This window comes from Aspergillus pseudotamarii (genome assembly GCF_009193445.1).
Source record: "Aspergillus pseudotamarii strain CBS 117625 unplaced genomic scaffold BDV38scaffold_27, whole genome shotgun sequence".
In the NCBI taxonomy this organism is placed as follows: Eukaryota; Fungi; Ascomycota; class Eurotiomycetes; order Eurotiales; family Aspergillaceae; genus Aspergillus; species Aspergillus pseudotamarii.
This window is the reverse complement of record NW_022475041.1, coordinates 290,422-315,717: the sequence shown is the minus strand read 5'-3', so window position 1 is coordinate 315,717 and position 25,296 is coordinate 290,422. Positions and strand designations below refer to the sequence as shown.

At 51.6% G+C, this 25,296-nt stretch overlaps 9 protein-coding genes across 9 annotated transcripts; 5 read left to right on the top strand and 4 right to left on the bottom strand.

Moving 5' to 3' along the window:
• Positions 1 to 1,000: 1,000 nt before the first annotated feature.
• BDV38DRAFT_292941 (GMC family oxidoreductase) lies at positions 1,001 to 3,219 on the top strand (the record flags this gene model as incomplete). Its single annotated transcript, XM_032062125.1, has 5 exons — positions 1,001 to 1,345; positions 1,526 to 2,393; positions 2,458 to 2,928; positions 2,984 to 3,025; positions 3,173 to 3,219. The coding sequence occupies 5 exons, from the start codon at positions 1,001 to 1,003 to the stop codon at positions 3,217 to 3,219; spliced, it is 1,773 nt and encodes a 590-aa protein (XP_031913552.1).
• Positions 3,220 to 6,373: 3,154 nt separating this feature from the next.
• On the bottom strand, positions 6,374 to 7,867 carry BDV38DRAFT_283036 (cytochrome P450; the record flags this gene model as incomplete). Its single annotated transcript, XM_032059950.1, has 1 exon — positions 6,374 to 7,867. The coding sequence occupies one exon, from the start codon at positions 7,865 to 7,867 to the stop codon at positions 6,374 to 6,376; it is 1,494 nt and encodes a 497-aa protein (XP_031913551.1).
• A 230-nt stretch (positions 7,868 to 8,097) lies between these two features.
• BDV38DRAFT_271331 (S-adenosyl-L-methionine-dependent methyltransferase) lies at positions 8,098 to 9,443 on the top strand (the record flags this gene model as incomplete). Its single annotated transcript, XM_032057295.1, has 4 exons — positions 8,098 to 8,256; positions 8,318 to 8,447; positions 8,506 to 8,629; positions 8,690 to 9,443. 4 exons carry the CDS (start codon positions 8,098 to 8,100, stop codon positions 9,441 to 9,443), a joined length of 1,167 nt encoding a protein of 388 aa, XP_031913550.1.
• Positions 9,444 to 9,488: 45 nt separating this feature from the next.
• On the bottom strand, positions 9,489 to 10,423 carry BDV38DRAFT_283034 (SDR family oxidoreductase; the record flags this gene model as incomplete). The annotated part of the gene is made up of 2 exons (XM_032059949.1): positions 9,489 to 9,874; positions 9,946 to 10,423. 2 exons carry the CDS (start codon positions 10,421 to 10,423, stop codon positions 9,489 to 9,491), a joined length of 864 nt encoding a protein of 287 aa, XP_031913549.1.
• A 421-nt stretch (positions 10,424 to 10,844) lies between these two features.
• BDV38DRAFT_283033 (uncharacterized protein) lies at positions 10,845 to 18,408 on the top strand (the record flags this gene model as incomplete). The annotated part of the gene is made up of 6 exons (XM_032059948.1): positions 10,845 to 11,426; positions 11,482 to 12,462; positions 12,535 to 12,910; positions 12,969 to 13,687; positions 13,743 to 17,448; positions 17,504 to 18,408. The coding sequence occupies 6 exons, from the start codon at positions 10,845 to 10,847 to the stop codon at positions 18,406 to 18,408; spliced, it is 7,269 nt and encodes a 2,422-aa protein (XP_031913548.1).
• A 52-nt stretch (positions 18,409 to 18,460) lies between these two features.
• On the bottom strand, positions 18,461 to 19,584 carry BDV38DRAFT_271328 (MBL fold metallo-hydrolase; the record flags this gene model as incomplete). Its single annotated transcript, XM_032057294.1, has 2 exons — positions 18,461 to 19,430; positions 19,490 to 19,584. The coding sequence occupies 2 exons, from the start codon at positions 19,582 to 19,584 to the stop codon at positions 18,461 to 18,463; spliced, it is 1,065 nt and encodes a 354-aa protein (XP_031913547.1).
• Positions 19,585 to 19,986: 402 nt separating this feature from the next.
• On the bottom strand, positions 19,987 to 21,156 carry BDV38DRAFT_283031 (aromatic prenyltransferase; the record flags this gene model as incomplete). Its single annotated transcript, XM_032059947.1, has 1 exon — positions 19,987 to 21,156. One exon carries the CDS (start codon positions 21,154 to 21,156, stop codon positions 19,987 to 19,989), a length of 1,170 nt encoding a protein of 389 aa, XP_031913546.1.
• Positions 20,699 to 23,230, top strand: BDV38DRAFT_292932 (cytochrome P450; the record flags this gene model as incomplete). The annotated part of the gene is made up of 4 exons (XM_032062124.1): positions 20,699 to 21,729; positions 21,816 to 22,181; positions 22,258 to 22,929; positions 22,985 to 23,230. Exons 1-4 carry the CDS (start codon positions 21,412 to 21,414, stop codon positions 23,228 to 23,230), a joined length of 1,602 nt encoding a protein of 533 aa, XP_031913545.1. The 5' UTR covers positions 20,699 to 21,411.
• An 874-nt stretch (positions 23,231 to 24,104) lies between these two features.
• Positions 24,105 to 25,124, top strand: BDV38DRAFT_271326 (uncharacterized protein; the record flags this gene model as incomplete). The annotated part of the gene is made up of 5 exons (XM_032057293.1): positions 24,105 to 24,436; positions 24,492 to 24,547; positions 24,634 to 24,773; positions 24,813 to 24,983; positions 25,062 to 25,124. 5 exons carry the CDS (start codon positions 24,105 to 24,107, stop codon positions 25,122 to 25,124), a joined length of 762 nt encoding a protein of 253 aa, XP_031913544.1.
• Between the last annotated feature and the right edge of the window lie 172 nt (positions 25,125 to 25,296).

The window sequence follows — 25,296 nt, the reverse complement described above, 5'->3', positions numbered from 1 at the left end:
GCTTGGAAGCATCTCTGATGAGATGACTACCAATCCATTGTGTTTGGCATATGGTAAACTAGAACTGCTCTCTCCCGCTTCCCTTGAGATACTGGTATTAATGAGAAATATAGGTCGCGAACCAATGGACACCATACCAGCCGTATCTCAGGGATATCCGAACACGAGCCAGCCAGAAATGGGCACAGCCGTGCCGCTTCAAAATCCTGCACTGGGTAGCCTGTCGATATCATACCAGGTATCCGTCACCATGGTTTGCACTGACAGCCAATTAGAAAGCGTCATCACGGCCCTGGCTGGAACAGGATCGTGTGTGAATGTGCAGATAAAACCTAAACCACTGGACGAATAGATGCATTTTTCTTATTCTAGATTTTAGAGCGCTATGTAGAAATGAAGTTCTTTCATTAGGTTCAATCTAACATGTCGCCCCCGACCAATACATTGGTGGGCTAGTTGTAAGGAATGGATCAGTTACGCCCCCTTCATTTGAATACGAATCCCACAGTTGAAAAAGCGAACTTTCCGACCGCCAGATATCAGTGAGTACCAAATATAGAAGTATTCAAGAACCAATAGGCCTGAACCCCAAGGGTAGGGTGCAAATTGAGTGCCGTTTTCCACGTTTTTGGGGCTTAAATGGGGCCTAGTAGAAGAAGGACAACCCCGAGTAAATTGTGTACGCGGGTACGAAGGATTCATCAGGCTGCATCGTCAGCTCCTCTCACCACCCCAAACCAATGAAATGATGTTTCTGGAATATCGAATGAATGGCCCCCAAGGCTCATGATGCGCCACGAGGCAAATCTCGCGTGGCAGTGTGGATGATGCTGCCCCTGAACAGATCAAGATGAGGTACGGGTGGAGTAGTTATAGAGCAGTTATATAACAGAAGTAGAAGGCCTTCGGGGGACAATAGTGGTGGTAGAATACCAAACGATCGTAGTTTTGACATATTATTCCTATCTCTATATCCCACGCTTTGTTCGCTTTGACATCCATGTTTCTTTCGCCGATCTCTCCCCGCCGCCTGCTCCCATTGGCAGCCAGTCTGCTGCTACTCTGCAGTACGACCATTTCGGCCAGTCCCCTGGTCAGTCGATCTCCACAAGAACGTGTCTTCGATTATGTGATCGTTGGCAGTGGTCCCGGTGGCTCGGTGGTAGCCAATCGACTCACTGAGATCGCCAATGTATCCGTTGCGATCATTGAGGCTGGGACATGGGCTAGTGATGTGACTGGCAATCTCAGTCTTGTTCCTGGCTACGACGGCTACTTCCTGCAGAAGAGTGTCCAATCCACCCCTACTGAGATCGACTGGGGGTTCGTCACAACCCCACAGTCTGTAAGTTGCATGGATTCTATCACCTGAGTGGCCATGATTTCCTCTGCTTACGTTGTCCGGTCTCAACCCTACAGGGCATCAATAATCAAGTCGTCCGATACCCTCGCGGAAAAGCGGTACGTTCCATACACCTTCTACCGGCCGTTTTGCGAAATGCAACATAAACTAACTGGTAAAAAGTTGGGCGGAAGCACTAATCTGAATGCGATGGCCTGGGGAGAGTCGTCCCGAGGAGCCTTCCAGAAATGGGCCGACGAAGTGGGTGATCAGTCTTTCACCTACGACAAGATTGCCCAGTACTACAAGAAGCCTGTGCGATTCAGTCCGTACCGAAGCGGCACCCGATTTGCCAATGCGACTCCCTCATACGATCTGGCCCAGGTAAGCGACAGCGGGACCCTGGACGTGACCTATCCCGCCTATGCGTACAGCTGGACCACGTGGTTGGCCGTCATGCTGGACTCCGCAGGCATGCCCGCGACGGACAGTTTCTTGGATGGCTCCTTGAATGGATCGGCGTGGCACATGTCCGCGGTCAACCAAGCCCACGGCACTAGAGCCTCTGCGGATGTAGCGTATCTGCGTCCCGCTGCAGGCCGGAGCAACCTTGCTATCTTTGACAACACGCTGGCCGAGCGGATCGTGTTCAGCAACGAAAAGGTAGCCACGGGGGTCCAGGTGAGCTCGAAGAATTCCACGTTCACGCTGCAGGCGAGAAAGGAAGTCATTGTTGCTGGTGGAGTGTTCCAATCTCCTCAGCTGCTGCAAGTTTCCGGCGTTGGGCCCAAGGCCCTGCTACAGAAGTACGGCATTCCCGTCGTGGCTGATCGCCCGGGAGTCGGTCAGAATATGCAGGATCAGATCTTCGCGGATATCGTCCACCGAGTCAATCTACCCACAGCGTCCACTCTGGGAATCACCGAGGCCGACATCGTAGCATACCAAACGAATGCCACCGGACCCTTAACCAACCCTGGCGGGGAGTTTGGTGGATTTGAGAAAATCCCTGCGGCTCTGCGCACGGGCTTATCCAATGCCACAGCCAAGAGTAACCCTCCTTTCCCCTGATACGAAGCAAAAGAAAGAGGCTCATCTGATTTGACACCCAACAGCCCTCGCACAGTACCCTTCCGACTGGCCTGAAATCCAATACCTCGCCCTCCCCGAATTCATCGGTGACCTGGGCACCACCCCAGCCCCGAATGACGGCTACAACTACGCAAGCCTAATGGGGACGCTCATGACGCCGACATCCCGCGGGACGGTCACCATCTCCTCGTCGAGCATGCGCGACCCACCCCTCATCAACCCGAACTGGATGACTACGCAGGCTGACCTCGAGACCATGGTCGCCATCTTTAAGCGCATGCGTCAAGTGTGGGCGAGCCCGGCAATGCGAGAGATCATTATTGGGGAAGAGTACTGGCCTGGTTCCAGTGTGCGGACCGACGAAGAGATCATTGCGTTTTTGAAACGGACGGCCACGCCCATGTCGCATGCTATGTCCACCTGTAAGATGGGGAAGAAGAGCGATCCATTGGCGGTTGTGGATAGCCGTGGCAGGGTTATTGGTGTGCATCATCGTATGTTTGTTCATGTCCCTGATGTTCTGGAGAGTATAACTGATCTTAATGATAGTGCGCGTCACTGATGGCTCTGCACTTCCCTTTTTGCCGCCAGGTATGTACTTTTTGTCTCCACCTCCCCCCCAGCTTATCGAAACACAAGGGTTACTGACCGGTTGACAGGAGAGGCGCCTCAATCAGTTGTCTGTAAGTCAACGTTCCTCCCCGATCACTTCTAACTGCGATTGCTAACATGAACAAGACATGCTGGCCGAAAAGCTTGCCGACGACATCAAGAACGGTCAATAGATTTTCTGCCTGTTAGAACTCTAGACTTCTCTGTACTATCTTCCATTCATCATGACTTGCTTCACGGTTCTGTGACCAATTATTGGACCAACCATACGTTTTAGCCTATCACTCGCTGTCGTACTATAGGCTAGTATTTTCCCGCACATTATATCATTGGGCCCTGTATCAATGTCAGATTGCAATATATTTGATGGTTTTGAACATATTGTTTACGTAGAGAGTATGACAGCGCCTTCCGTATTGAGTGGATGCGCCTCCCTACACTGATTTCCCATGCTTTTCACCATGAAGGGGAATTATGGGAAAGGATACTCTTTTGTAGTCACATTTCTCTAGGGCTATATGTAGTAAACTAGGGTTTCCAAGAAAGACCTTGTTCCCATCGTTTTGCCGAGCCTAAAAGATCCCGAAGGATAGATAATCCGCGCCAAATATTTCAATGGTTGGTACTTGCCGATAAGCTCCACATTGGACCCATAACTCGAATTGTGACCATGTAAATAACTTTAATTGGTGGAAGATGACGATCACCGATTATTATTCTTGGTGGCGCAGACTGCGATCCATGTCCATCAGTGGTAGAAAGCCGAGGTAGTGGGTCGATTCAGCCGCAGCTGATATGGTATGCGATTGGCATGATTAATAGAGGTCGACTGAGTCCGTATCCCCTTTTGATTGGATATGGTCTCGATATCCTCGTCCGAGTGTATCCGCCAGAACCTCCATGCGTTATCAACTCAGCTGCATTGGCGGGGTATTTAAGTTATGTTACCCCTTTGAATCTCCTATTCCAAGCAGTAGCCCCTCTATCTGATTTCTCCCTCTTGTTACACATTACTTTCAAAAATCAATCACTATGTCTTTCGAACAATCCTGCTTAGATATCCGTGTCGAGGTCCGCGATGGCCACACTGTCCTTCTCGCCAGTGCTGGATGTGGCGATGATACATACGAATGATGGTGTTTCGTTGGAGGCGGATCTACGCAATAACAGCGAAGAAAGAAGGCGTCAGGGAGTCAACCTGTCCGAACATATTGAGAATCAGCATGGAGAACTGGTGTTTGTTGAATTCTAAATATGATATTAGGCTGCTAGTATATGTATAAACAGTCATATATATTCATGCAATAGAAGATTCTAGAACCCCGGATATTATCCGAAAGAACTGAATTTCTAATATGATAGTTTACTTTTTCATATCCTATTTCTAATTTTCCCAGGGCTTCCCTCAAGACCGGTTGTATTATTTGGTGGTGATCTCTCGGAATGGCCCTACCCGGGGGAAAGACATAGTGTTCCTCCTGGGCTGGGTCAGAAAACTGCTGGAGCAGGAAAAAAATAGCCATAATCAGGAGATAGTGCGAGGACGCCTTCGGCTTACGTACTCAAGCTAGCGGTATGCCGTCGGTAGTAGGCCAGCCGGCTACAGGATAGGTAGTACGGAGAAGATATATTATGTTCAGATCGCTAGGGAGATTGTATGTGTATTGGAACAGAGTGAATCTTATCTGATACCTATATACAGTTCGGTAAACAGAGATCACAAGCTTAGTTACAGCAATCCGGTAGGGTATACTACTATTATCGTTTCCCCGGGCTGTTTCTTCTATATAAACATAATCATGTCGAGTTTATTACTAAATAGAGATAATTTGCCGCGGGTGTAGTGATACAAAGATGTTTACAATATATGAAATCGAATGCCATCTATTCGGCTGTTCTCAGGGCAGTAGTATTCCCCTATTATCATCTCTATACTATCCCCCAAAAGGCTGATAGAGGTAAGTAATGCGCCCGCTCTTCGCGCTTGTACCGTTCATGATCAAAACTTTCTGAGAACCAGTTCCGGGAAACCCTCGTGCTAAATTATAGCTTGCAGGAGCTGCTTCCTGAGGTAGAGTATAAGTAACGTGAAATACTATCGCTGCTGCTCTTGGCACTATTAAGTCTGGTGTTATAGCTGTCGCAAGCTGATCCAGATCCATCCACATAAACAAGGTGATAGGAAGAAAAATCAGAGATACAATGAGAGTATTCATTGTGTAAATCTCGGTTTCGCTCCTGTGCTCTTCACCTTAAGGCCGTTTTTTGACCAATATTTACACTTCAGTATACCCCTTATACAGTATTTTACTATTTTGTTATCTCTATTTCAAATTTATCTAATAAGAATAGTGTTATTTTATTAATATATGAAAATAGCTGCTCAACAAGATAGTCAGAAAGGACCTGGATTATAACAGGTATAAGACTATATAGACATTCTTAGTTATTCAAATACGCATTCACGCTGCCAAATTGATATATATTTGACTTTAGCCTCCTGATTGGACACTTGTTACAACCAGCAGCCTCAGCTATTTATGGGGGGATAGTAAGATCATAACTAATTACTATATTATAGATTAACAACAAGGTTGATACAGTACGATTCGGTGCTATCCTACCACCACACTAGGATAATCGACGGGGAGGATCAATTAGTAAAATAGAGAATACTAGGGTTGCGGCATAGTAGGAGATAGAAGGTGGAGATTAGATACGAAAAATACAGCAATACACAGTAGAGTAAGTTTATATGAGTCATCAATTGCTCCATAGAATACAATACTGAAATTAAACACGGAATAATTGTAAACGAGGATGTATGCGCCTGGCATTAGGGTTTGGAAGTCACGAGAGTATAGGGCCCGCGGGCACCGTTTCTGTAATATAGTGTACAATAGTACCTACATCTCTGTTATACCTGGGGCTTTGGTGTCAAGTCTGAGACCAGTTAGCAGATGATATATCAAGGGTGACTAATCTGAAATTGTTCTTTAATTTCTATTATCAATAGATTACAGTTTTGATAAATTAAAAATTATTCTTAGACTATTATTAATATAAAACTACAACTACTACAGGCAGGGAAGAACAACTTGAACTGCAGACCCATAATCTTCAAAAACTTGTAACAGTGCAAAGATTTGACAGTATCGAACAAGCGATCGAATTGATATATAGCATATGCAGGTCTGTCCCATTGGATATAAACCTCTACTATATAATTCATGGACTTGTTGCGAAAAAAGGATGATCACCAGACCAGCTACGTTGGATGTCCAATACCCTCAACACGAACGATTATATTCCCTACCAAAAGAAAGTTTATTCCCAGACAACGTCCAAACAATGCCCACGAATTTCCCCGTTAAACCATTCGATCATCTCGATCCGGTCTTGTTTCATCCTCGCGCCCTGCAAAACATCTCCACCCGCCAGTGGACTTACCACCGCGGACACCGTCTCATACAGCTGCCTGAGTGCAAGATTCTTCCCGATACAAGCCCTCAACCCGACCCCAAACGGCATCATATTCCTCTCCATATTCGGTCTCCCCAGCCCGGCATCCTTCCCACCCTCCAACCACCGCTCCGGCCGAAATTCAAACGGCTCCGGAAAGACCTCCGGGTCGTGGTGCAGCGTGTACGCAGCGCATCCCACCACCGTGCCGGGAGGTAGAGTATATCCTCCCACCTGGAGATAGGTTGAGGGCGGAATAGCCCTGGTGAGGCGGGTAGGGTTGGCCATACCCAACCGCAGACCCTCTTTCACAACGGCGCGCAGGTAGGGAACCGATTCCGGGTCAAAGACCGGGGATTTCTGGCGATGAGCGTTGATCTCAGCGGCGAGAGTGTGGCGCGCATCCTCATTTCGAATTAGGTGGAAGAGGATCGTGGTGAGCATCACAGCGGTGGAGTCTGCCCCCGCGAAGACGATGGCTTTGCATTGAGCTGCTGTTTCTGTGGGAGAGATCCCGGCTGATAATAGGCGTGATTGGTAAGTGGTTGTTGGAGGTGCGGAATCGGCGGGAGGCATCACTTGCGTAGCGAATGTGTCCAGTTTGTGGAAGGATTGGATGGCTTCTTCGGTTAAGGTGAGCCGGGCTGCGAGACGGTAGACTTGCTGGAAGAGCCAGTTCGGGAGGAGGGAGAAGCGCGAGAATCCAACTATGGCAAATATGAAGGGGTTGGCGCTGAGCTTGGTGCTCTGCTGTTCCGGTGGGGAGAGGTGGGCGATTTCTGCGAAGCCCCCGTAGGGTTTGCCTAGGAGGTATTCTGTTACGACATCGATGGAGAGCCGGGCGCAGAGGTCAACCAGGTCGAAGGGGATCTTTTCGACTTGGTATGTGCTGAGGCATCGCATGAACTGGGCGATGGATTGTCCGATGGGTTGGTTGGGGGCGCAGGAGGATCGAACGCGGGCGGGAGCAAAGAGGGGGGCCACCGCTTTGGCGCGCTGGTCACGGTATTCTGGATCAATAGCGGAGAAGATCGAGACGATGGGACCCAGGTTGAAGTTCCTGTAGCGCGCATCCTTGGGAAAGCCACCGTTAGTGATGTAGATGTCGCGGAGCGTGCTGCTGTCGGATATCGAGACGCTGTTCGGTCCTACCCGAAGGACAGGAGTGCGATGGCGACGGTGAAGGGAGCGAAGGACATGACCCTCAATTCCTAGATAGCAGATTACGTATAAGAATAGCGGGCTGACCGAGACGTAAAAGGGACCGGGGACATGGCGCAGAGGGTGGAAGAAGCGGTGATGGATGACAAATAGGAGCAGCGCAGAGGCCCCAAGGAGGGGAAGTGTGTCAAGGATCATGATCGTAAGCTCGTGGCCGTCTTCTCTAGGTGGAAGAAGATTTGAAAGAATTTGAGGGGAAAAGTACAGGGAAAAGGTTCTGTGGTGAAGCATATACTCGGGGTTGGGGTAGGACTATCTGGGGTTATCATCGCCGAGTTGGCGAGAATGCTCATATGAAAACCCTTGAGGAATGATCGAGACCACCGCAAAGAGGTGATCATACCATTGACAGCCGTAGTGTCAGCACGATGAACGGCCATTCTGATATCGTCAGCGTTCTCAACGGGATTAGTCCCGCTTCCTTGGAGAATGAAGACCAGAGAACCCGGGCTCTCCTGGCGGCATATGCCCTCGTGGCACGACTGGAGACGCCATGGGAAACCACCGCTCGACTGTGTATGGGCCAGGTACGTTCATCCTGACTGTTGTACAGTATGCATCAGATCCATGAGCTGATGGGTGGGATAGCCTGCTCTGGGAGCAGCGTTGAAGGTGTGCAAGGACCTCGAGCTGTTCGAAAAGTGGGATCAGGCAGGAAATGAGGCTATGACTGCGGACGAATTGGCCAAACTCACGCCTTGTGAGGCTGCTCTGTTGGGTTGGTATATTCTGGGGGAAGCACTCAATCAGGAACAAATTCTTACTGAATCATGTAGAACGTCTTCTCCGCCATCTTGCCTCCAACCATATGCTCCACGAGCCATCAGTGGGTGTGTTCAAGCCAACTTCATTCACCAAATCACTACTACAACCTGTGTTTGGAGAATGGATTAATCATTTGTAAGAATCCCTCTTCCTTCAGCGGTGCGAGGTAGTGTTTCGATCTAACTATTGCTTCAGGTATGACGCTACGTTGCCCTGCTTCTTTCGAATGCCAGAGTACCTGGCCCAAACTGGGTACAAGGTTCCTCTGGATCCGGCGAACGGGGTTTTCCAGTATACCAAGGACTGGAAAGGTGACATGTTCCACTACTATGAAGCTCATCCTCGTGAGGGCGAGTCCTTTAACCACGTCATGGGAGGTGTCATGGCCCATCAGGCTGGGTGGTTGGATATCTTCCCGCATGACCGTGTGTTGGAGACGGCGGCCGAAGGAACCCCTCTGGTGGTCGATGTGGGTGGTAACATCGGGCATGATATGGACCGATTTCTCCAGGCGCATCCGGAAACCGCCAGTCGCCTGTATTTACAGGATCGTCCGGAGGTGGTCAAGCTGTCTAAATGCCCTGACCCAGTGCACAAGATGGGCTACGATTTCTTCACGCCTCAGCCGGTGAAGGGGTCTCGGGTCTACTACATGCATGGCGTCCTTCATGACTGGTCCGATGAGCCCGCGCGCAAAATCCTGGCCATGCAGCGAGAGGCGTTGACCCCCGGATACAGCACCCTGCTGATTCACGATCATATCGCGCCCCGTGCGCTGGCCCATCCGCATACCACCGCGTACGATCTGACCATGATGGTGATGGTGGCCGGAACGGAGCGAACGGAGGAGCACTGGGCGACGTTGCTGCAGTCGGAGGGATACAAAGTTGTCAAGGTCTGGAGATCTCCGTTGGCCGTGCAGGGGATCATTGAGGCAGAATTAGCTTAGAGCAACTACCGTAGTCAATTCATCACCTTTGGAATAAGTACAAATCTATTTATCCACATCAACACTGTTGGTCACAGAGCCAAACACCTCCAGGGCATGGCCGAGATAGTCCTGAATTCCCTTGAGGCGAGGAGTCATGTCACTGCCCAAAGGCAGCAGCTTCTCCGCCTGGTGTCCCTCGCCGACGCCTTCGCCAACCACAACTTGATAGAGGGCCTGCATGGCCTTGTCTTTGTCACCATTGGGCTTAATCTTTCCACTCAGCAGAAGCCCCTGGACCTGTTCGGTAAAGGTCCCCTTGTAGTCCTCGGGGAGAGGGGTCTTGCCCAGGACCACCGAGTTAGGCATGTTGGTGTTGAAAGTCCCCAGCACGACAGTCAGGGTCCGGATGTTGAAGGGAGCCACCTCCTTCGCCAGGATCTTGGTGAGAGCTAAATTGTCACGGTTAGCGATGTGGAAGATCCACCTGAACGCATGGTCCGTCGTGGAGGATCAGACATACCGTCCAGACCCGCCTTAGCACCACCGTAGACTCCCATTGTGGGAATCCCATCGAGGGAAGCGCCACTGCTCATGTTGACAATGACCCCCGATCGGCGTTGGCGCATATGCGGGAGCACCGCACGGATGAGGCGCAGGGGGCCAAAGTACATGGTCTCCATCTGGGCACGAATCTCCTCCTCGGTACTGGTCTCAATGGGCGCATAGATGGAACCCCCGGCGTTGTTCACCAGAATGTCGATCTGCTCTCCACCCTTCTCGAGCTCCGTAATCACACTGCCGCTCTGGGGGCTATCAACATCCAGCTGGACCCATTTGCCCCCCTTTCCCTCGATTTCCGCGACCAGATCGGGGGTGCGAGAAGGGTTACGCGAGGTGGCAATGACCTTATGGCCACCCGCCTGCGCGGCACGAGTTAAGGAGAGGCCAAACCCGGAGGAGCAGCCGGTGATGAGCCAGGTGAGTTGGTGAGAGCCCATGATGAACTTGCACGATCGATTGTCGGTGATTGTATGTATGTATGTGTGTATGTATGTGTGTATGTACGACCGGACATCGTTCCAAAGGATTCCTAGGGTTGACTTTATAAGGGGACACTGGGAACGGAGATATCGGATTTTACGAGGCGGCGTGAGAAGGTCGTAACTCCGTCGACAGGGATGTTGGTTTGTTTCCTTTGTTTCCCTTTTCTACTCGGGGTTGACCAAAGTTCTGTTTCCACTCCCAACACTGGGTGTCTGCTCGGATCCCCTAAATATTACTCCTCCCAGGAGATATGGAGATCGACGTGACCAGACAACGATCCTCGCGGCAGGGTCATTACTATTACTATCACGAGTATTATTATTATTTGCATTTGCATTATCATCGTCATTATCACCACCGTCACCATCACCCACCATGACTGGCGGCACTCAACTCGTGCTGTTTGGTCCCCAACTAACCCCCACGCAATGGACCCCCGATTTCCTCCGGCGTCTGCAACTAGAGATGCAAAATAATCCTCAGTTGGAATTTCTCCGGCATTGTCTGATCCAGTTAGAGGCATTTGTGGCGAGCACACCCCTCCCGCGCGAGGACGTCGCACTGGTCTCGCAGCTAGGGACACTAGCAGGGTTCGCGCGGGGCGAAGCAATTCCAGATCCACAGCGTCTGCAGGGAAATATCCTATTGGCGCCATTGACAATCGTCTCACAGGTGGTGGACTGGCTGCGGATGACTCCATCGGACGAGCTGATCGTCCAAGGCTTCTGTATAGGATTTCTGTCCGCGGCCGTTGTGTCCTCAACTCATCAGCAGGACCGCGTTGAGTTTGAGCGATACGTTGCCAATAGCATTCGTCTGGCGGCTTGTATTGGCTTTCTCATCGATCGAGAAGATTCTCTGCAGGCGACGGCGGATCAAGCAACGGCCATTTCCGTGCGTTGTCCATCACCGTCACACCGTGCAGCTTTGGAAACCACAATAGATTCGTTTCCCGAGGTATGTATTCTAGAAGGGTTCAGGGCAATTGGAATCCGAGTTGATCAATCCCTAGACATACATCTCCTGCATCACTGATGATCGCACGGTCACCGTCACACTGCCGCGTCGCCATCTGGCGCGCTTGACGGAACGCCTGAAACATGAGTCCATTCCCAGTACCGTCATTGGCCTCGATGGTTGCTATCATCATCCCAAACACACCGATGCCGCTCAGACACTCAAAGACATCTGTGCCAAAACGCGTGAATTGCAGTTGCCCTTCAGCGAGCAACTCCATCTTCCCCTTCGTTCCACCGCAGATACCGAGCTCCTCACCATGGGTGCACTGCATGACATCGCCGTAGACCTCATTCTCTGCAAGCGCGCTCATTGGTTCCAGACCGTCAAATGCACGCTCAAGGAGGTTCCGAATGGGGTCAAATTTGTCGCCGTGGGTTCGGAATCCTGCATTCCTCGATCGCTTTCGCTGGCCAGACCGGCCGCAGATTTACAGGACGCGATCGCGGTGGTGGGAATGGCCTGTCGATTCCCCCAGGCGGACTCCCTGGAGGAGTTCTGGCAGCTTCTGAGCGCGGGGGAAACAACTATTAGCCCTCTGCCCCACAACCGCTTCAATCCGGCGGACCTGCGAAGGGAGCCGAAGCCGTCGACATTCTGGGGGAATTTCTTACGCCACCCAGACGTGTTTGATCACCGGTTCTTCGGAATCTCTGGACGGGAGGCGAAATCCATGGATCCACAGCAGAGACTGGCACTGCAGGTTGCCTATGAAGCCATGGAGGCGGCCGGGTACTGCGGCCTTCACGCGAAAAGCGGGAGGAAGGAGACTCAGGTAGGGTGCTATCTGGGAGTAGGCGCTGTCGATTATGAGGGCAATGTGGCTGGCGATGATGCGAATGCCTTTTCGGCAACGGGGACCTTGAGGGCCTTTATTAGTGGTCGCATTAGCCATTTCTTTGGTTGGACTGGTCCGTCAATCACGTTTGACACGGCGTGTTCGTCGTCGGCGGTCGCTATACATGCAGCATGCAAGGTATGATTCCCCTGAAGGTCTCGTTAGATTAACAAGATTAAAACACTGATGGAGTTGCATGGATGAATGTAGGCTATCTTGGCAGGCGAATGCGCCATGGCCCTAGCGGGAGGTGTGAACGTCATAACGAGCCCGAACCTGCACCAGAATCTCGCTGCCGCCTCTTTCCTCAATCCCAACGGATCCTCGCGCGCTTTTGATGCCGCTGCAGGTGGATATTGCCGAGGTGAAGGCGCCGGCATTCTGGTCCTGAAGCCCCTCTCCAAAGCCGTCGCGGCCAATGATAACATCCTTGGAGTTATCGCCGGGTCTGCCGTGAATCAGGGCTCAAATTGTAGCTCTATCACGGTTCCAGATTCCAACTCACAGAGCGCGTTGTACAGTCGTGCTCTTTCTGTAGGTCAAATAGATCCCGAGGATGTAACATATGTGGAGGCGCACGGCACTGGTAAGTGATGTATATTGCGAGTATCCTCGAGGGACCACAAGGGCTAAGGCAGCACTAGGAACGCAAGTCGGGGATCCTATTGAGTACGAAAGCATCAGGTTAGCTCTGGCTGGTCCTGGAAGGAAAGATGATATTCTACTTGGATCCGTCAAAGATAATATTGGACACACCGAAGCTGCCTCGGGCGCTGCAGGGGTCATCAAAACCCTCCTGATGATGCAGAAGAGAACCATTCCGAAGCAGGCGAGCTTTAAGACACTGAACCCACGCATCAAGGCATCCGACCACATTGTAGTGCCAAAGCATACTCAGCCCTGGACAGCCGCGCGGATGGTTGCTTTGGTGAATAACTACGGTGCAGCTGGTAGCAACGCCGCGATTGTGGTACAGGAATATCAAAAACCGTGTGTTGCACCACAACCTCCTGCTGTGGCGGCTTATCCCATTGTCCTGTCTGCCAAGTCTGCAATTAGCTTACAGTTATATATGGGAGAGCTCAAGCGTTTTGTCTGCGCGGCAAATGTGCCATTGCGTGAGATTGCATACGCCCTTTCAAGACGACAAAACCCTGCATTTGAATACAGAACAGCGTTTAGTACCGAGAATATTGCCGGCTTGACTGCCACCCTGGATCGGCTCAACGTCAGTAAGGGTGAAGCTGGATTTACGCGGACTTCGAAGCGCCCTGTAGTGTTGGCTTTTGGCGGCCAGACGGGACGTACAGTAACAGTATCGAGAGATCTTTATGATACCAGTCTGCTCTTCCGGAATCACCTGGTGCGTTGAAACTCACTATTCGTCAGGACTGCATTGTGGCTGACACGGAATACAGGACAAATGCGAAGCTGTATGCAAATACCTTGGCTTACCAAGTATCCTGAGCAACATCTTCTCCGGTGAACCGGTGGATGACATTGTCTCCCTCCACTGCATGCTTCTGTCGATCCAGGTATCCTGTGCCAAATCATGGCTGGAATCGGGACTAGAGGTGGACGCTCTAATTGGTCACAGCTTCGGCCAATTAACTGCACTATGTGTTGCGGATTCCATCTCCTTAGAAGATGCTTTCCGACTGGTTGCTGGTCGAGCGCGCCTAATCCGCGATAAATGGGGTCCGGAGCGCGGAGCCATGCTGTCGCTCGAGTGTGATCTGGGTGACCTGAGGGAGCTGATGGCTCGCATCAACTCGACCTCTAATTGCCGTGTGGATGTGGCCTGCTACAACGGTCCCCGTAGCTTTGTGCTGTCTGGTGATATGGAGTCCATCGATCAGGTGCAGGAATGGTGCCGCTCGTTTAAAGCAGTCCGACTGCAAAACACGCATGCATATCATTCGTATGTCGCAGATGCTATCCTCGAGGAGTTCAGAGAACTCGCCCAAACGATAGCAATCCAACCACCACGGATTCACATCGAGACCTGCTCCCCCAGCACCAGCTGGACTGCCTTTACCGCCGAGGCAATCGTCGAACATACGAGACAACCGGTCTACTTCCATGAAGCAGTGGACCGCCTCGCAGCGCGTGCCCCATCTGCCGTGTGGCTCGAAGCCGGATCTGCATCCCCAATCATCGCTATGACTCGTCGCATACTGACACAGTCAGATAAACCGCCCATGTTCATCCCAATGGAACTAGGGACCACGGATGCGATGGCCAACTTGGCAAATGCCAGTAGCCAGCTCTGGACGGCAGGGCTTGGTACCTCGTTCTGGCCTTTCCGTGGAGATGGAGATGCAGTGCAGATCAACCTACCCCCATATCAATTTGAGCGGACGCAGCACTGGCTTCAGTACAAGGAAGCGTCGGAATCATCCCTTATTCAGCGCTCCCCAAGATCAGGGTCCACCTTGGTGACCATGGTCAAGAGTAGTGGGCCGAAGGGAGAAACATTGTTCTCTATTGATACCTCGAACCCTGTTTTTGACTTAGCAACTCGAGGACACGCAGTCACTGGTCACAGCTTATGCCCGGCCTCAATGTACATCGAATTCGCTGCTCAGGGCGCTTCGATGCTCGCCAGCAAAGACAACAAGACGCACTTCGCCCCCCACGTTGAAAGCCTGTCTATATCCTCCCCGCTGGGGCTTGGTGCGGATTTATTTCTCCGCCTGTGCCCTGTAGCACCGGGACAATGGGATTTCACCATTACAAGCACGTCTTCATTCGAGCAAACAGAGCACGGAAAAGGACGCATCAGCTTGGTATCTGCCGGAGACGTCGTTGCCGAGGCACGGCTGAAGCTTCTTCAAAAGATCGCCCGAAGCTCGAGCATGGATCGTATCATGGACTCTCCTGATGCAACAGGCATAAGTGGTGGCATTGTATACCGGATCTTTGGTGAGATAGTGAACTACGCTCCTTACTACCGCGGGGTGAAGTCACTATCATCATTAGGAAATGAGGCGGTGGGATTTGTGGATCTCCCGGACGACACCCAACCGTTCAGCGGACAAAGCACTTTTTGTAGACCCGTTGAGCTGGATAATTTCCTTCAGGTTGCTGGGATTCACGTGAACTGTCTCTCTACTCGGCGCGCTGAGGAGGTATTTATGTGCACTGCTGTGGACGAGGTGATCCTTACACCTTCGTTTGTTGCCTCCAAGACAGACTCGCAGAGCTGGACCGTTTATTCTCATCACGAAGTTATCTCCAAGGGGAGCTTGACTAACAATATCTTCGTCTATGATTCCGCGAAAAAGCTCGTAGCAGCTATCATGGGGGCGACATTTCGCAGCGTGCCATTCAAGTCGCTAGCCCGGAGCCTGACTCGCCTTAATCAGCTTATCCCATCCACTCTGGATAAGGGAAGGGATTTTATGGAGCCCCTAGCCGACTCAGGATATGACTCCAATCTTGCTACTCCACCTACTGAGGATGAGGACGAGACCTCGTTGGAAAACTATTTCCCCGCGGAACAGGAGGTGTCTCAGAATGTTCAGCGTCTCGAGGTTACCAATGATAGCAACACCCTTCAACAACTTCGAGCCCTTCTGAGCAATATAATCGAAATACCCCTCGAAGAGATAGACGCCTCGTCTAGCCTTGAAGAACTTGGGATTGACTCATTACTCGTCACGGAGGTCCTGTCCGAGATCGAGAAGCGCTTTAAGCTCCGCATTAGCCCAGCACAATTTCAAGGCTGTACAGACGTACTTTCAGTCTGCCAACTTTTGGCGCCAGAGGAGAAGCTCGCGCGAACAGCTGCCCCGCGCAGTCTGGCGTCCACCAATGGTCACACCGAAACTGGGTCACCATCCACGCGAAGCGGACCTCTGTCAGGCGAGTCAGAAAATAATCTGGCCGTTGTAAGTCAGCAATGTTTCTTGGATACTAAATCAGGCTACGATAAACACTCCAAAGTGACGGGCTTTGCCGGGTTCTTCAGCGAGCCCTTCCCTATGCAATCCGAACTTGTGGTGCAGTACGTAGTAGAGGCTTTTTCGACACTGGGCTGTATACTGAACGATATGGCGCCAGGGGATGACATTCCCATTATACCCCATATTGACGGTCAGCGGAAGCTAGTGCCTCAGCTGTATATGATTCTGGAGGATGCGGGACTGATCACGCAAAGCAAGGACGGTCGGTTTGAGCGCTCCAATACGCCGACCTCCACTACCCCAGCATCGAGTTTGCATCGCAGCATGCTAGCTAGATTCCCTAAGCACACATCCGAGACGAAGCTCCTTCACACAACTGGCCACAGATTGGCGGACTGTTTGTCTGGTTCTGCTGATCCGCTCTCCTTGATCTTCCGAGATTCATCTGCTCGAGCCTTGCTCGAGGACGTATACACGAATGCGCCCATGTTCAAAACAGGTACACTTTTACTCGCACAATACCTCTCGTCCGTCGTGTCACGCTTCGGAAACGCCAGGGAAGTCCGCATTCTCGAGCTGGGAGCAGGTACGGGCGGCACAACCAAGGAGCTTGTCCATACCCTAGAAAAATTGAGCCCTGATCATAAATTCACATATACCTTCACCGACCTCTCATCTTCACTGGTCGCCGCGGCCCGGAGGAAATTTCCCCATTCGTTTATGCGGTACTCGGTGTTGGACGTCGAGAAGGTTCCTGGTGCTGAATTGCAGGGCCGCTACGATATTATAATTTCCACCAACTGCATCCATGCTACACAGAACCTGGTTCGATCTACCACGCACATCCGGCAAATGCTCCGACCAGATGGGATTCTTTGCCTGGTGGAGCTGACACGAAACCTGTTCTGGTTTGACCTCGTGTTTGGTCTGTTGGAGGGGTGGTGGCTGTTCAATGACGGAAGGAAGCATGTCCTCGCCGACGAACGGCGATGGGAGAGATGTCTACGAGAGGCTGGGTTTAACTGGGTTGATTGGACCGATAGCCCATCCAGGGAATCAGATCTCTTACGGGTCATTACCGCGTCTCCGTCTTCGGCTCATGACACTTCAACCAAGCAGGAGACGATCACCTTCAAGAAGGTGGACGGTGTCGATCTTGAGGCAGATCTGTACTATCCTGACCAGCTGGCTGATTCAACACAGCGTCTTCCTGTGGGTGAGACCGAGACTACACAACTGATCCCGAACATTGGGCGCTAACTGCAATACAGCACTAATGATTCACGGTGGCGGCCATGTCATGTTGTCCCGTAACGACATCCGGCCAGAGCAAACCCAGCTGTTGTTACAGCATGGCTTTCTCCCGATAAGTGTCGACTATCGACTCTGTCCGGAGGTAACACTCCCCAATGGACCTATGGAAGACGTTGCAGATGCGCTGCATTGGATTCGCACTGTGCTGCCCACGCTCCGTTTACGTCGCAGCGATATCAAAATCGACGGAGCCCGCGTGGTGAGTGTGGGCTGGTCTACAGGCGGGCATTTGGCCTTGTCGCTTGGATGGAACAGTATCCCACGAGGAATCAAGCCGCCTGATGCTATCCTAGCCTTCTATTGTCCTCTCGACTACGAGGATGACTTCTGGCTACAGCCAAACATCCCAGAAGGATCTGAAAGTGCGACAACCTATGAGCTTGACGAGAGTATTTGGGTGGCTGTGCATGAGAAAGCCCTGACGCGGTATAATGTCCCGCCTGCGCAACGAGCCGTGGCAGGATGGATGGCACCAAGTGATCCACGTAGTCGGCTTGCTCTGTATATGAACTGGCATGGACGGACATTGCATGTTCTCCTCCGTGGACTTGATCAGCAGCGCCGAAAGGAGCCGGAGATGCCCACGCCCGCGGAGGTTGCGGCAGTGAGTCCACTCGCTCAGGTTCGTCGAGGTACATACACTACTCCGACGTTCATTATTCATCCTAGAGGGGATGATCTCATCCCTTGGGGACAGGCGCAGCGGACATATGAAGCGTTATGCAAACAGGGGGTTGAAAGTCAACTACGCATTGTGGACGATGTGCCGCATCTCTTCGATATGTATCGCACGTATCAGAAACGGGAGGAGGTCCAGAGGGTGGTAGGGGAGGGATACAAGTTTCTACGGGCGCACGTATGAAAAGGTGTAATCAATCAGTACTATATAGCATTGTACGTATACTCCGCTGCAATCAGAACACAACGTCCTTGAAATCCTCACAAAACGCCCATCGGGTGTCTGGCCGTAGACCCATTTCGCGCCAGCCATTCACCCTCTCTGGAAACATCGGGATGCGCGATCTGAGCGATCGATCATGGCCTAGAATGACAAAGATCTCGTCATGGGCATCCAGCTCGTGAATCTTCTGCACGGTCTCCATGGCCGCCTCACGGTCCGGGAACAGCGGTCCATCTGCAACCGTGAAGAAAGGCGAACATGGACTGACGCTCGAGGTAATCAGTGTCTGTAACACGTCTCCCGGACAATGACCCTGCAAGGATCGAGGAACACTGGTGGGAAACGGCAGGTACTGGGTGGGCCGCAAAACGCCTGGATGATGGCAGGCATCGGCGCCCATCAGCACAAAGGAATCTGGCGTCGTCCGTGCAAGGGCGCACAAATGCCCAACGGCATGGCCTGGCGCATCCAGTAAATAGAATGACCCGTCCCCGAAATAGTCCACCGCATCGAACTGCCCGACTTTCAATCCTTCGTTGAAAGATATCTCACGGACAGTCCGCCCCTGCATATCACTCTCCAATACACCACCGTTCACATCGACCGGCCAGCCGGGCCACGATATGTCCCGGACTCCGGGACCAACGATCAGGTCGGTGGTGCTAGGGAAGGTCTGCATATTCCCGACATGGTCGAAATGATTGTGTGACCAAATCACGGCGCTGATCTCGTCACGGTTGGCAATTTGACTGTCGTCAAGGATAGAGGCAACATCTTTGCCGCGGGTGATGGTGGTAGTTGCTTTGATAAGGGAGACAATTTTCGGGGCATAATTCTCCCAGTCTTCCCGGACGCCGAGGTCAAACACAATGTGGGTGTCGCCATGGCTGATAAGGAAGCAGTACACGGGGGCGTCGAGGCCAGTGAAGCCTTCGAGTGGCGGTTGCCAGAACAACGTTGGGTTGAGGTAGACAAGGGTTTGCCTGGTCCTTGTGTTAGCTGTGTCCTCCAGCCTTTGTCTTGGTAGCAGTGTCCGGCGTACGTATCGATTACTCGCACATCAACGGTCGATGCCGAAGGAGGAATATTCATTTTTGGGGCAGCCTTGGGCTGCGTAGGGCAGCTACAGTCTGCCATAATGTCATATGTGGTTTGCCTTTACGATTTCTACTGCGGGTACCGCCGTCTTATACGAAACTCGATGGGAGCTCGGGTCTATATCGACTAGCGCAGGTATACTCAGGGCCAGACAGTCTTATCCGACATACATGGATGAATTTCCAGCAGGCTACCATCAGGCTCTCTACATGCAAAGCACTTTGATATGCTGCTAAATTCGTGGGGTTGTATACAATTCCCCAGTCACGTAAACCTGCATGCTGAGCTCTTTCTTGGTTGGATCCTCCTTTCTCCCGATCCCCAGAAAGGTGAATATACCCTTCTTATCGGACAGATTACGATGAGTACTATTTATGCATGCTTTAGTGTATGTTCATATAACAGCAAAAGCTCAGCAGCAAGGAAATTGAAGTGGACCACTTACAAGACACTGCGGACTTTCTCCTTCATCGGCTTACTTCCGTCATCCCATCCATATTTTTGCAACCACTGATCCACACCTGCACCTATGACCTCATCATTGGCTGCAAAGTTCGCAGGGTAGAAGCAGATCTTCGGCGCGGGCGTTGGGTTATCCGTGGAGAGGGAGAAGTAAATCGCCGTCATTTTTCTCTGCACCGCGGTATAGTGTGGTTGGCCACCGTCCTGTGCCGGCGTAGGGTCTGGATTATAGGCGGTGAGCGACATGAGCTCGCGGAATTTCTCCTTATCCTCATCTAAGCCTGGGATCCTTCCCCCGAGGGTATAGTAATCCCAGATATCCTCGAATGATTCGGCGGGATGTCGCATGTAGATCTTCAGACGCGCCTGGTCGGTGGTGACAAAGTCGGTCGCCAGATAGCGCGGACCGTTTTCATACTCTTTCGGCTTGCTGTCCAGGTATTGTTGAATGAGCTCCAGAGAGCGAAGGATGTTGGGATGGGATTCGATGTTTGGCAGTTGATACACGCCACGTCGCACGGCCTCCCATCGTGTAATTCCTTCCGCCACCGCCGTGAAACAGGGTGGGAAATAGACCTTCGCCATGACCGGGATGGCATCTGGGCTGGGGAGACGTCGGCGAATGTCAAACCCGAGGATCATGGGCATCTGGTACCCTGCCTGTGCGACAAGACTCTTCTGTTCCTCGGTCGAGCGATCGGAATGCACGAACCACTTCCGCAGGGATGCGTACCAGGTGTCGTCGAATCCTGGAGTCTTCTTCGCTAATGCGTCAAGGACAATCTCAAAATTCTTGATGCTGAGGGGGTTGGCATCATCGGCGGGTCGTAGTGGGCTGACGTCTACGACAAACCGAACTGCTTGCTCCTTGCCAGAGCTCTTGAGTTCAAAACTGTATTCGAAGGGGTTGCCATCCCAGCCGACGCCACTGCGGAGTGAATCAGCTTCAGGGCGGCCTCCGAGCTGGGGGCAGATCGTGTCTCTGAAAAAGAGGAGGAACTGGCGCTGTGTATCTTCAGGGTACTGTGCCTCTTGGAGCATGCGAGCAAGATCGCGTCCACTAGTCAGCCACCAGTAGGGCAGGCCTTCTGAGGCCGGGCTCTCGCGCCCAAGAGACTGGAATGTGGGTAGTTCAACGGTGACGGACATGGTCTGGTGCGGTGCGATTGGGGTAACAGTTTGGGTCTATTGAACTACGATATATCCATGGTGGTAGGGAACTTGTACTGGCCCTGAGTTGGCTTGGTCTATGTGGCCCAGGGTGAAGTCTAGACTCTGACATGCCCTGAGTGAAACCCCGAGTGAATCGATTACTCAGGGCTACGTGGTTGATGCACGACTCATCAGCCCTGCCAAAATGGAGGTGTTTGTCTCCCAATCTCTCGACATAATCCGATCAACAGCATGGACGTACAATCGTTTCTCTGTCGGCTTCCTGACAGCCTCGGCCTGGTCGGTTGGCTCACGGCGGGGTTCGTTGCTATATTCGCTCTCCAGCTCGGTCGGGCCTGGTGGCGACTACGACACATTCCTGGTCCCTTTCTGGCTTCTCTTACCAACTTGTATCGTATGAGCTGGGTTCCAACTACACGGGCGCATCTCATTTTGCAAGATGTACATAAGAAGTATGGAGAGGTGGTTCGTATCGGGCCCAATATGGTCTCGTTCAGTAATCCGGAAGCGATTCCCACGGTCTATCCCATGCGCGCCGGGTTGCCAAAGGTATACTTTGTCTCGTCTGGCCTCTCTATATCTCCCCCTTTGAATCCCAGACGGTCGGCTGATTTGGAAATATCTAAACCCACTAGAGCGATTTCTACGTGACTTTGCGCCCGTATACCAGGCATGGTGGCGCATTACACGCCGTCTTCAACACCACTGAAGAGCACATTCTCAAGCAAATCAAGACCCCCATTGCCCCGATCTTCAACATTACCAACACTACTACCGTTGAGCCACTTGTAGATGAAGTGTTACAATGTATCCGTGATAGGTTTGATCAACGCTTTGCCGCCACGGAGCAGATCTTTGACATGGGACAATGGCTGCAATTCTTCGCGTTCGACGTCATGGGCACCATGACATTTTCCAAGCGATATGGATTTCTGGATGAGGGGAGGGATGTGGGCGGAATGTTGGGAACAATTGTTGATTTCATGAGGACCTCTGCCCCGGTGAGATTTCATGCTAAACTCCCGTCTGGATCCGGCGTCCCGTACAACCCTCGAACTGACGCAAAGAGATACATAGATGACACAGTCGCCCATGTTAGACAGAATCCTACGGAAGAACATCATTGCCGACACCTTCTGGCAAGCCGTCCGGGGGACCGCGTCACTCTCCATCCTAGGCTTCGTCGGGCAGGCTATCAAAGAAAAGAAAGAAAAATTAGAAAACGGTGACGCCAAAACAGACGACCGCCATACGGATTTCCTGACGCGCTACATCCACCTACAAAAGAATAATCCAGAGATTCCGGCCTGGGCGCCGACAGCCTGGACATTCTCCAACGTCATTGCCGGCTCCGATTCGGTCGGCACTGTCATGCGTACCCTCTTATTCCATCTCTTAGTCTATCCAAACACCCTTGAAAAGCTGTATGAGGAGCTAAAAGCCGCGAGTCTCTCCCATCCCTTTCCTCGGTACAACGAGGTGCGCGATCTGCCCTACCTTGACGCCTGTGTGCAGGAAGCAGTCCGGATCCACCCGCCCTTCGCCTTACCGTTTGAACGGGTCGTGCCTAAAGGTGGCGTCACAGTGCTTGGGCATTATCTCCCTGAGGGGACGGTCGTTGGAGGAAACCCGTATGTTGTGAATCGGGATCCGAATATGTTCGGCGAGGATGCGGAGTTTTGGCGGCCGGAGCGATGGCTCGAGGGGGATATCTCCCACAAAAGAAAGTTAGAAGGAAGTGTCCTTACGGTACGTACTATGCCATATGACTTCCCCATTGTTCTGTGGGCTAATTGTGCCGTAGTTTGGTGCCGGCCGACGGATCTGTCTCGGACGACATGTGGGCATCTTGGAAATCAAAAAGCTCATCCCGTTCTTGGTTATGACATACGATGCAAGTTTCCCCCCTCATCCCAAGGTTATGAGCACAGTTACTGACCAAGAGAAGATGCGGGTTGTGGACCGAGAGAAATTCGAAGTGGAGAATTCCTGGTTCTTCTTCCAGAGAGGCTTCTATGCTCAAATTCAGAAACGCACCGAAGCAGCATAAACTTGTCTATCGAGCCCCTGACTATCAGCAACGTTGCTTTGATAACGCTGTGCTCCGTTTCTTATCATGCTTAGTATTCGATTAGACTTCGTTCATTAGCCATGAGAAATATAAAAATGCATATTCCACATTGGTTCAGTTCTTGACATCATAGCTTAGTCTCATTATGTCGGATAGAACAATGAATCTCAATTTCTTGTTGCGCAACCGCTGTAAAGCGCGTGAGCATTTATGCCACAGAACCTAGTCACTGTCAGAGTTTTGCTTGCTCAGCAAGTCTCAATGTACCTCTTGCAGGGCCGGCTCTACTCTCGTCGTGGATCCGACATATTGAAAGCACTGGCTCTCGCGGCCCACCATTGCTTTGCTGGGTGCGTCGCGCTTTGGTGTCTGGCGGTAGGATTCACAACCATTGGTGATTGACATTGTGTCCTTCCTGTGATTCTAAAGTATAACGACCAAAATGGTCACGCTGGCTATGAGACTACTCCATTGCGAGTTCAAGACAACGATGGCATTAGCTAGGTAGGTGAACCATGACTTAATCCTTCTGTGCACTTCTAACTAGCCCCAGTTGTCGGAATATCGAAGACATACGACGCATGTACCCATACCATGGCTCACATTTGGTGGAACTACTTTCTTTGTCAGTTAGTCGGTACTTCTGTCTGCCTCGTATCTAATCTAGCATTAGTTTAGTGCGCATTTTTAGTGCTTATCGGGGGACTCGGAAAAGAAGACAGTCCTGTCCTCTCGGATGCTCTTTGGTTCCCTTTACCGTCCGAGTGGAGTGTACACTCTACAGACATATAAGCCTCCTCGGTACCATGCCTGCCACGCTCTGACAAACCTAGCAAACTCTTTCTGTTCTGAAATGCCGTCCAGCCCGAAAACCATTCTTATTACCGGCGGCTCCGCCCACGGGATAGGAGCGACTCTGGGCCTCGAGCTTGCCCGGCAAGGTCACTATATCTTCGCCACGGCCCACTCCATCACGAAAGTTCCCGAGAGTCTGACCTCGTTGGCGAACGTCCAAGTGCTGTCGTTAGATGTGACGGACCCCACCTCAATTTCCGACGCTGCACGCGTGGTGAGGGGGCATAGCCATGGCCTTCATATTCTCGTCAACAACGCCGGGATAGGGTATACTATGCCTCTCCTGGATGCTGACCTTGATCGGGCGAAGCAAGTATATGAGGCGAACGTGTGGGGACTGCTACGGCTGATCCAGGCATGTAGTGACATGCTCATCAGGTCCAAGGGGACGCATTGTTAATATAAGCAGTGTGGGCGCCGTGGTGAATACTCCCTGGATTGGTAATTATTGTTTTCTTCCTCTTTTTATATTCTGTTCTTCCGTCGGAGACTTGTTGGTGGTATTGAACCCAACTAACAAAGAATAGGCATCTATTCCTCATCCAAGGCTGCGGTCACACAGCTGTCCGAGACACTTCGCCTAGAGCTAGCCCCGTTGGGTGTTGCTGTGGTATGCCTAATGGCGGGCACCATCACCACCGCGTTTCATGCGAATGAGCCCGAGGTGGTCCTACTGCCAATGTGACAATATGCAGCTATCCGACAGACCATCTCGGACTGGGGAACCGGAAGAGTCGGCCCCAAAGGTTGCTCGGCCGATGAGTTCGCCGCCTCCATTGTCGATGATGTCCTGGGAAGCACGAGTAGGCTGGTGTGGAAGGGGCCCTATAGTCCTGCTGTGAGATTTCTTTCTCACTGGTGTCCTTTGTGGTTGTTGGTTTGTTTGTCCTGAATTTCCCTGTTGAGACTATGTCCTACATATTCAGTTCATTGGTCGTGCTAACTGGAGCTTCAGGATCGGATGATGAGTAGTGGACAGGGGCTGGACGAGCTGGCTCCGAACAGGGGCCAGGCTTGAGAGACACCGGTGCTAGAGACTTACCCATCCTGGGGCACCATGTGAATATGAAGACAATGGATGATCTAACACAGGCTGTGCTAATATCAGAAGTTAGCTGTTCAAAAGACAAAAGACATAGCTCTACCTCCTGCCCACTTTAATCCGCGGTTCAACTGCATTTTAACATCGA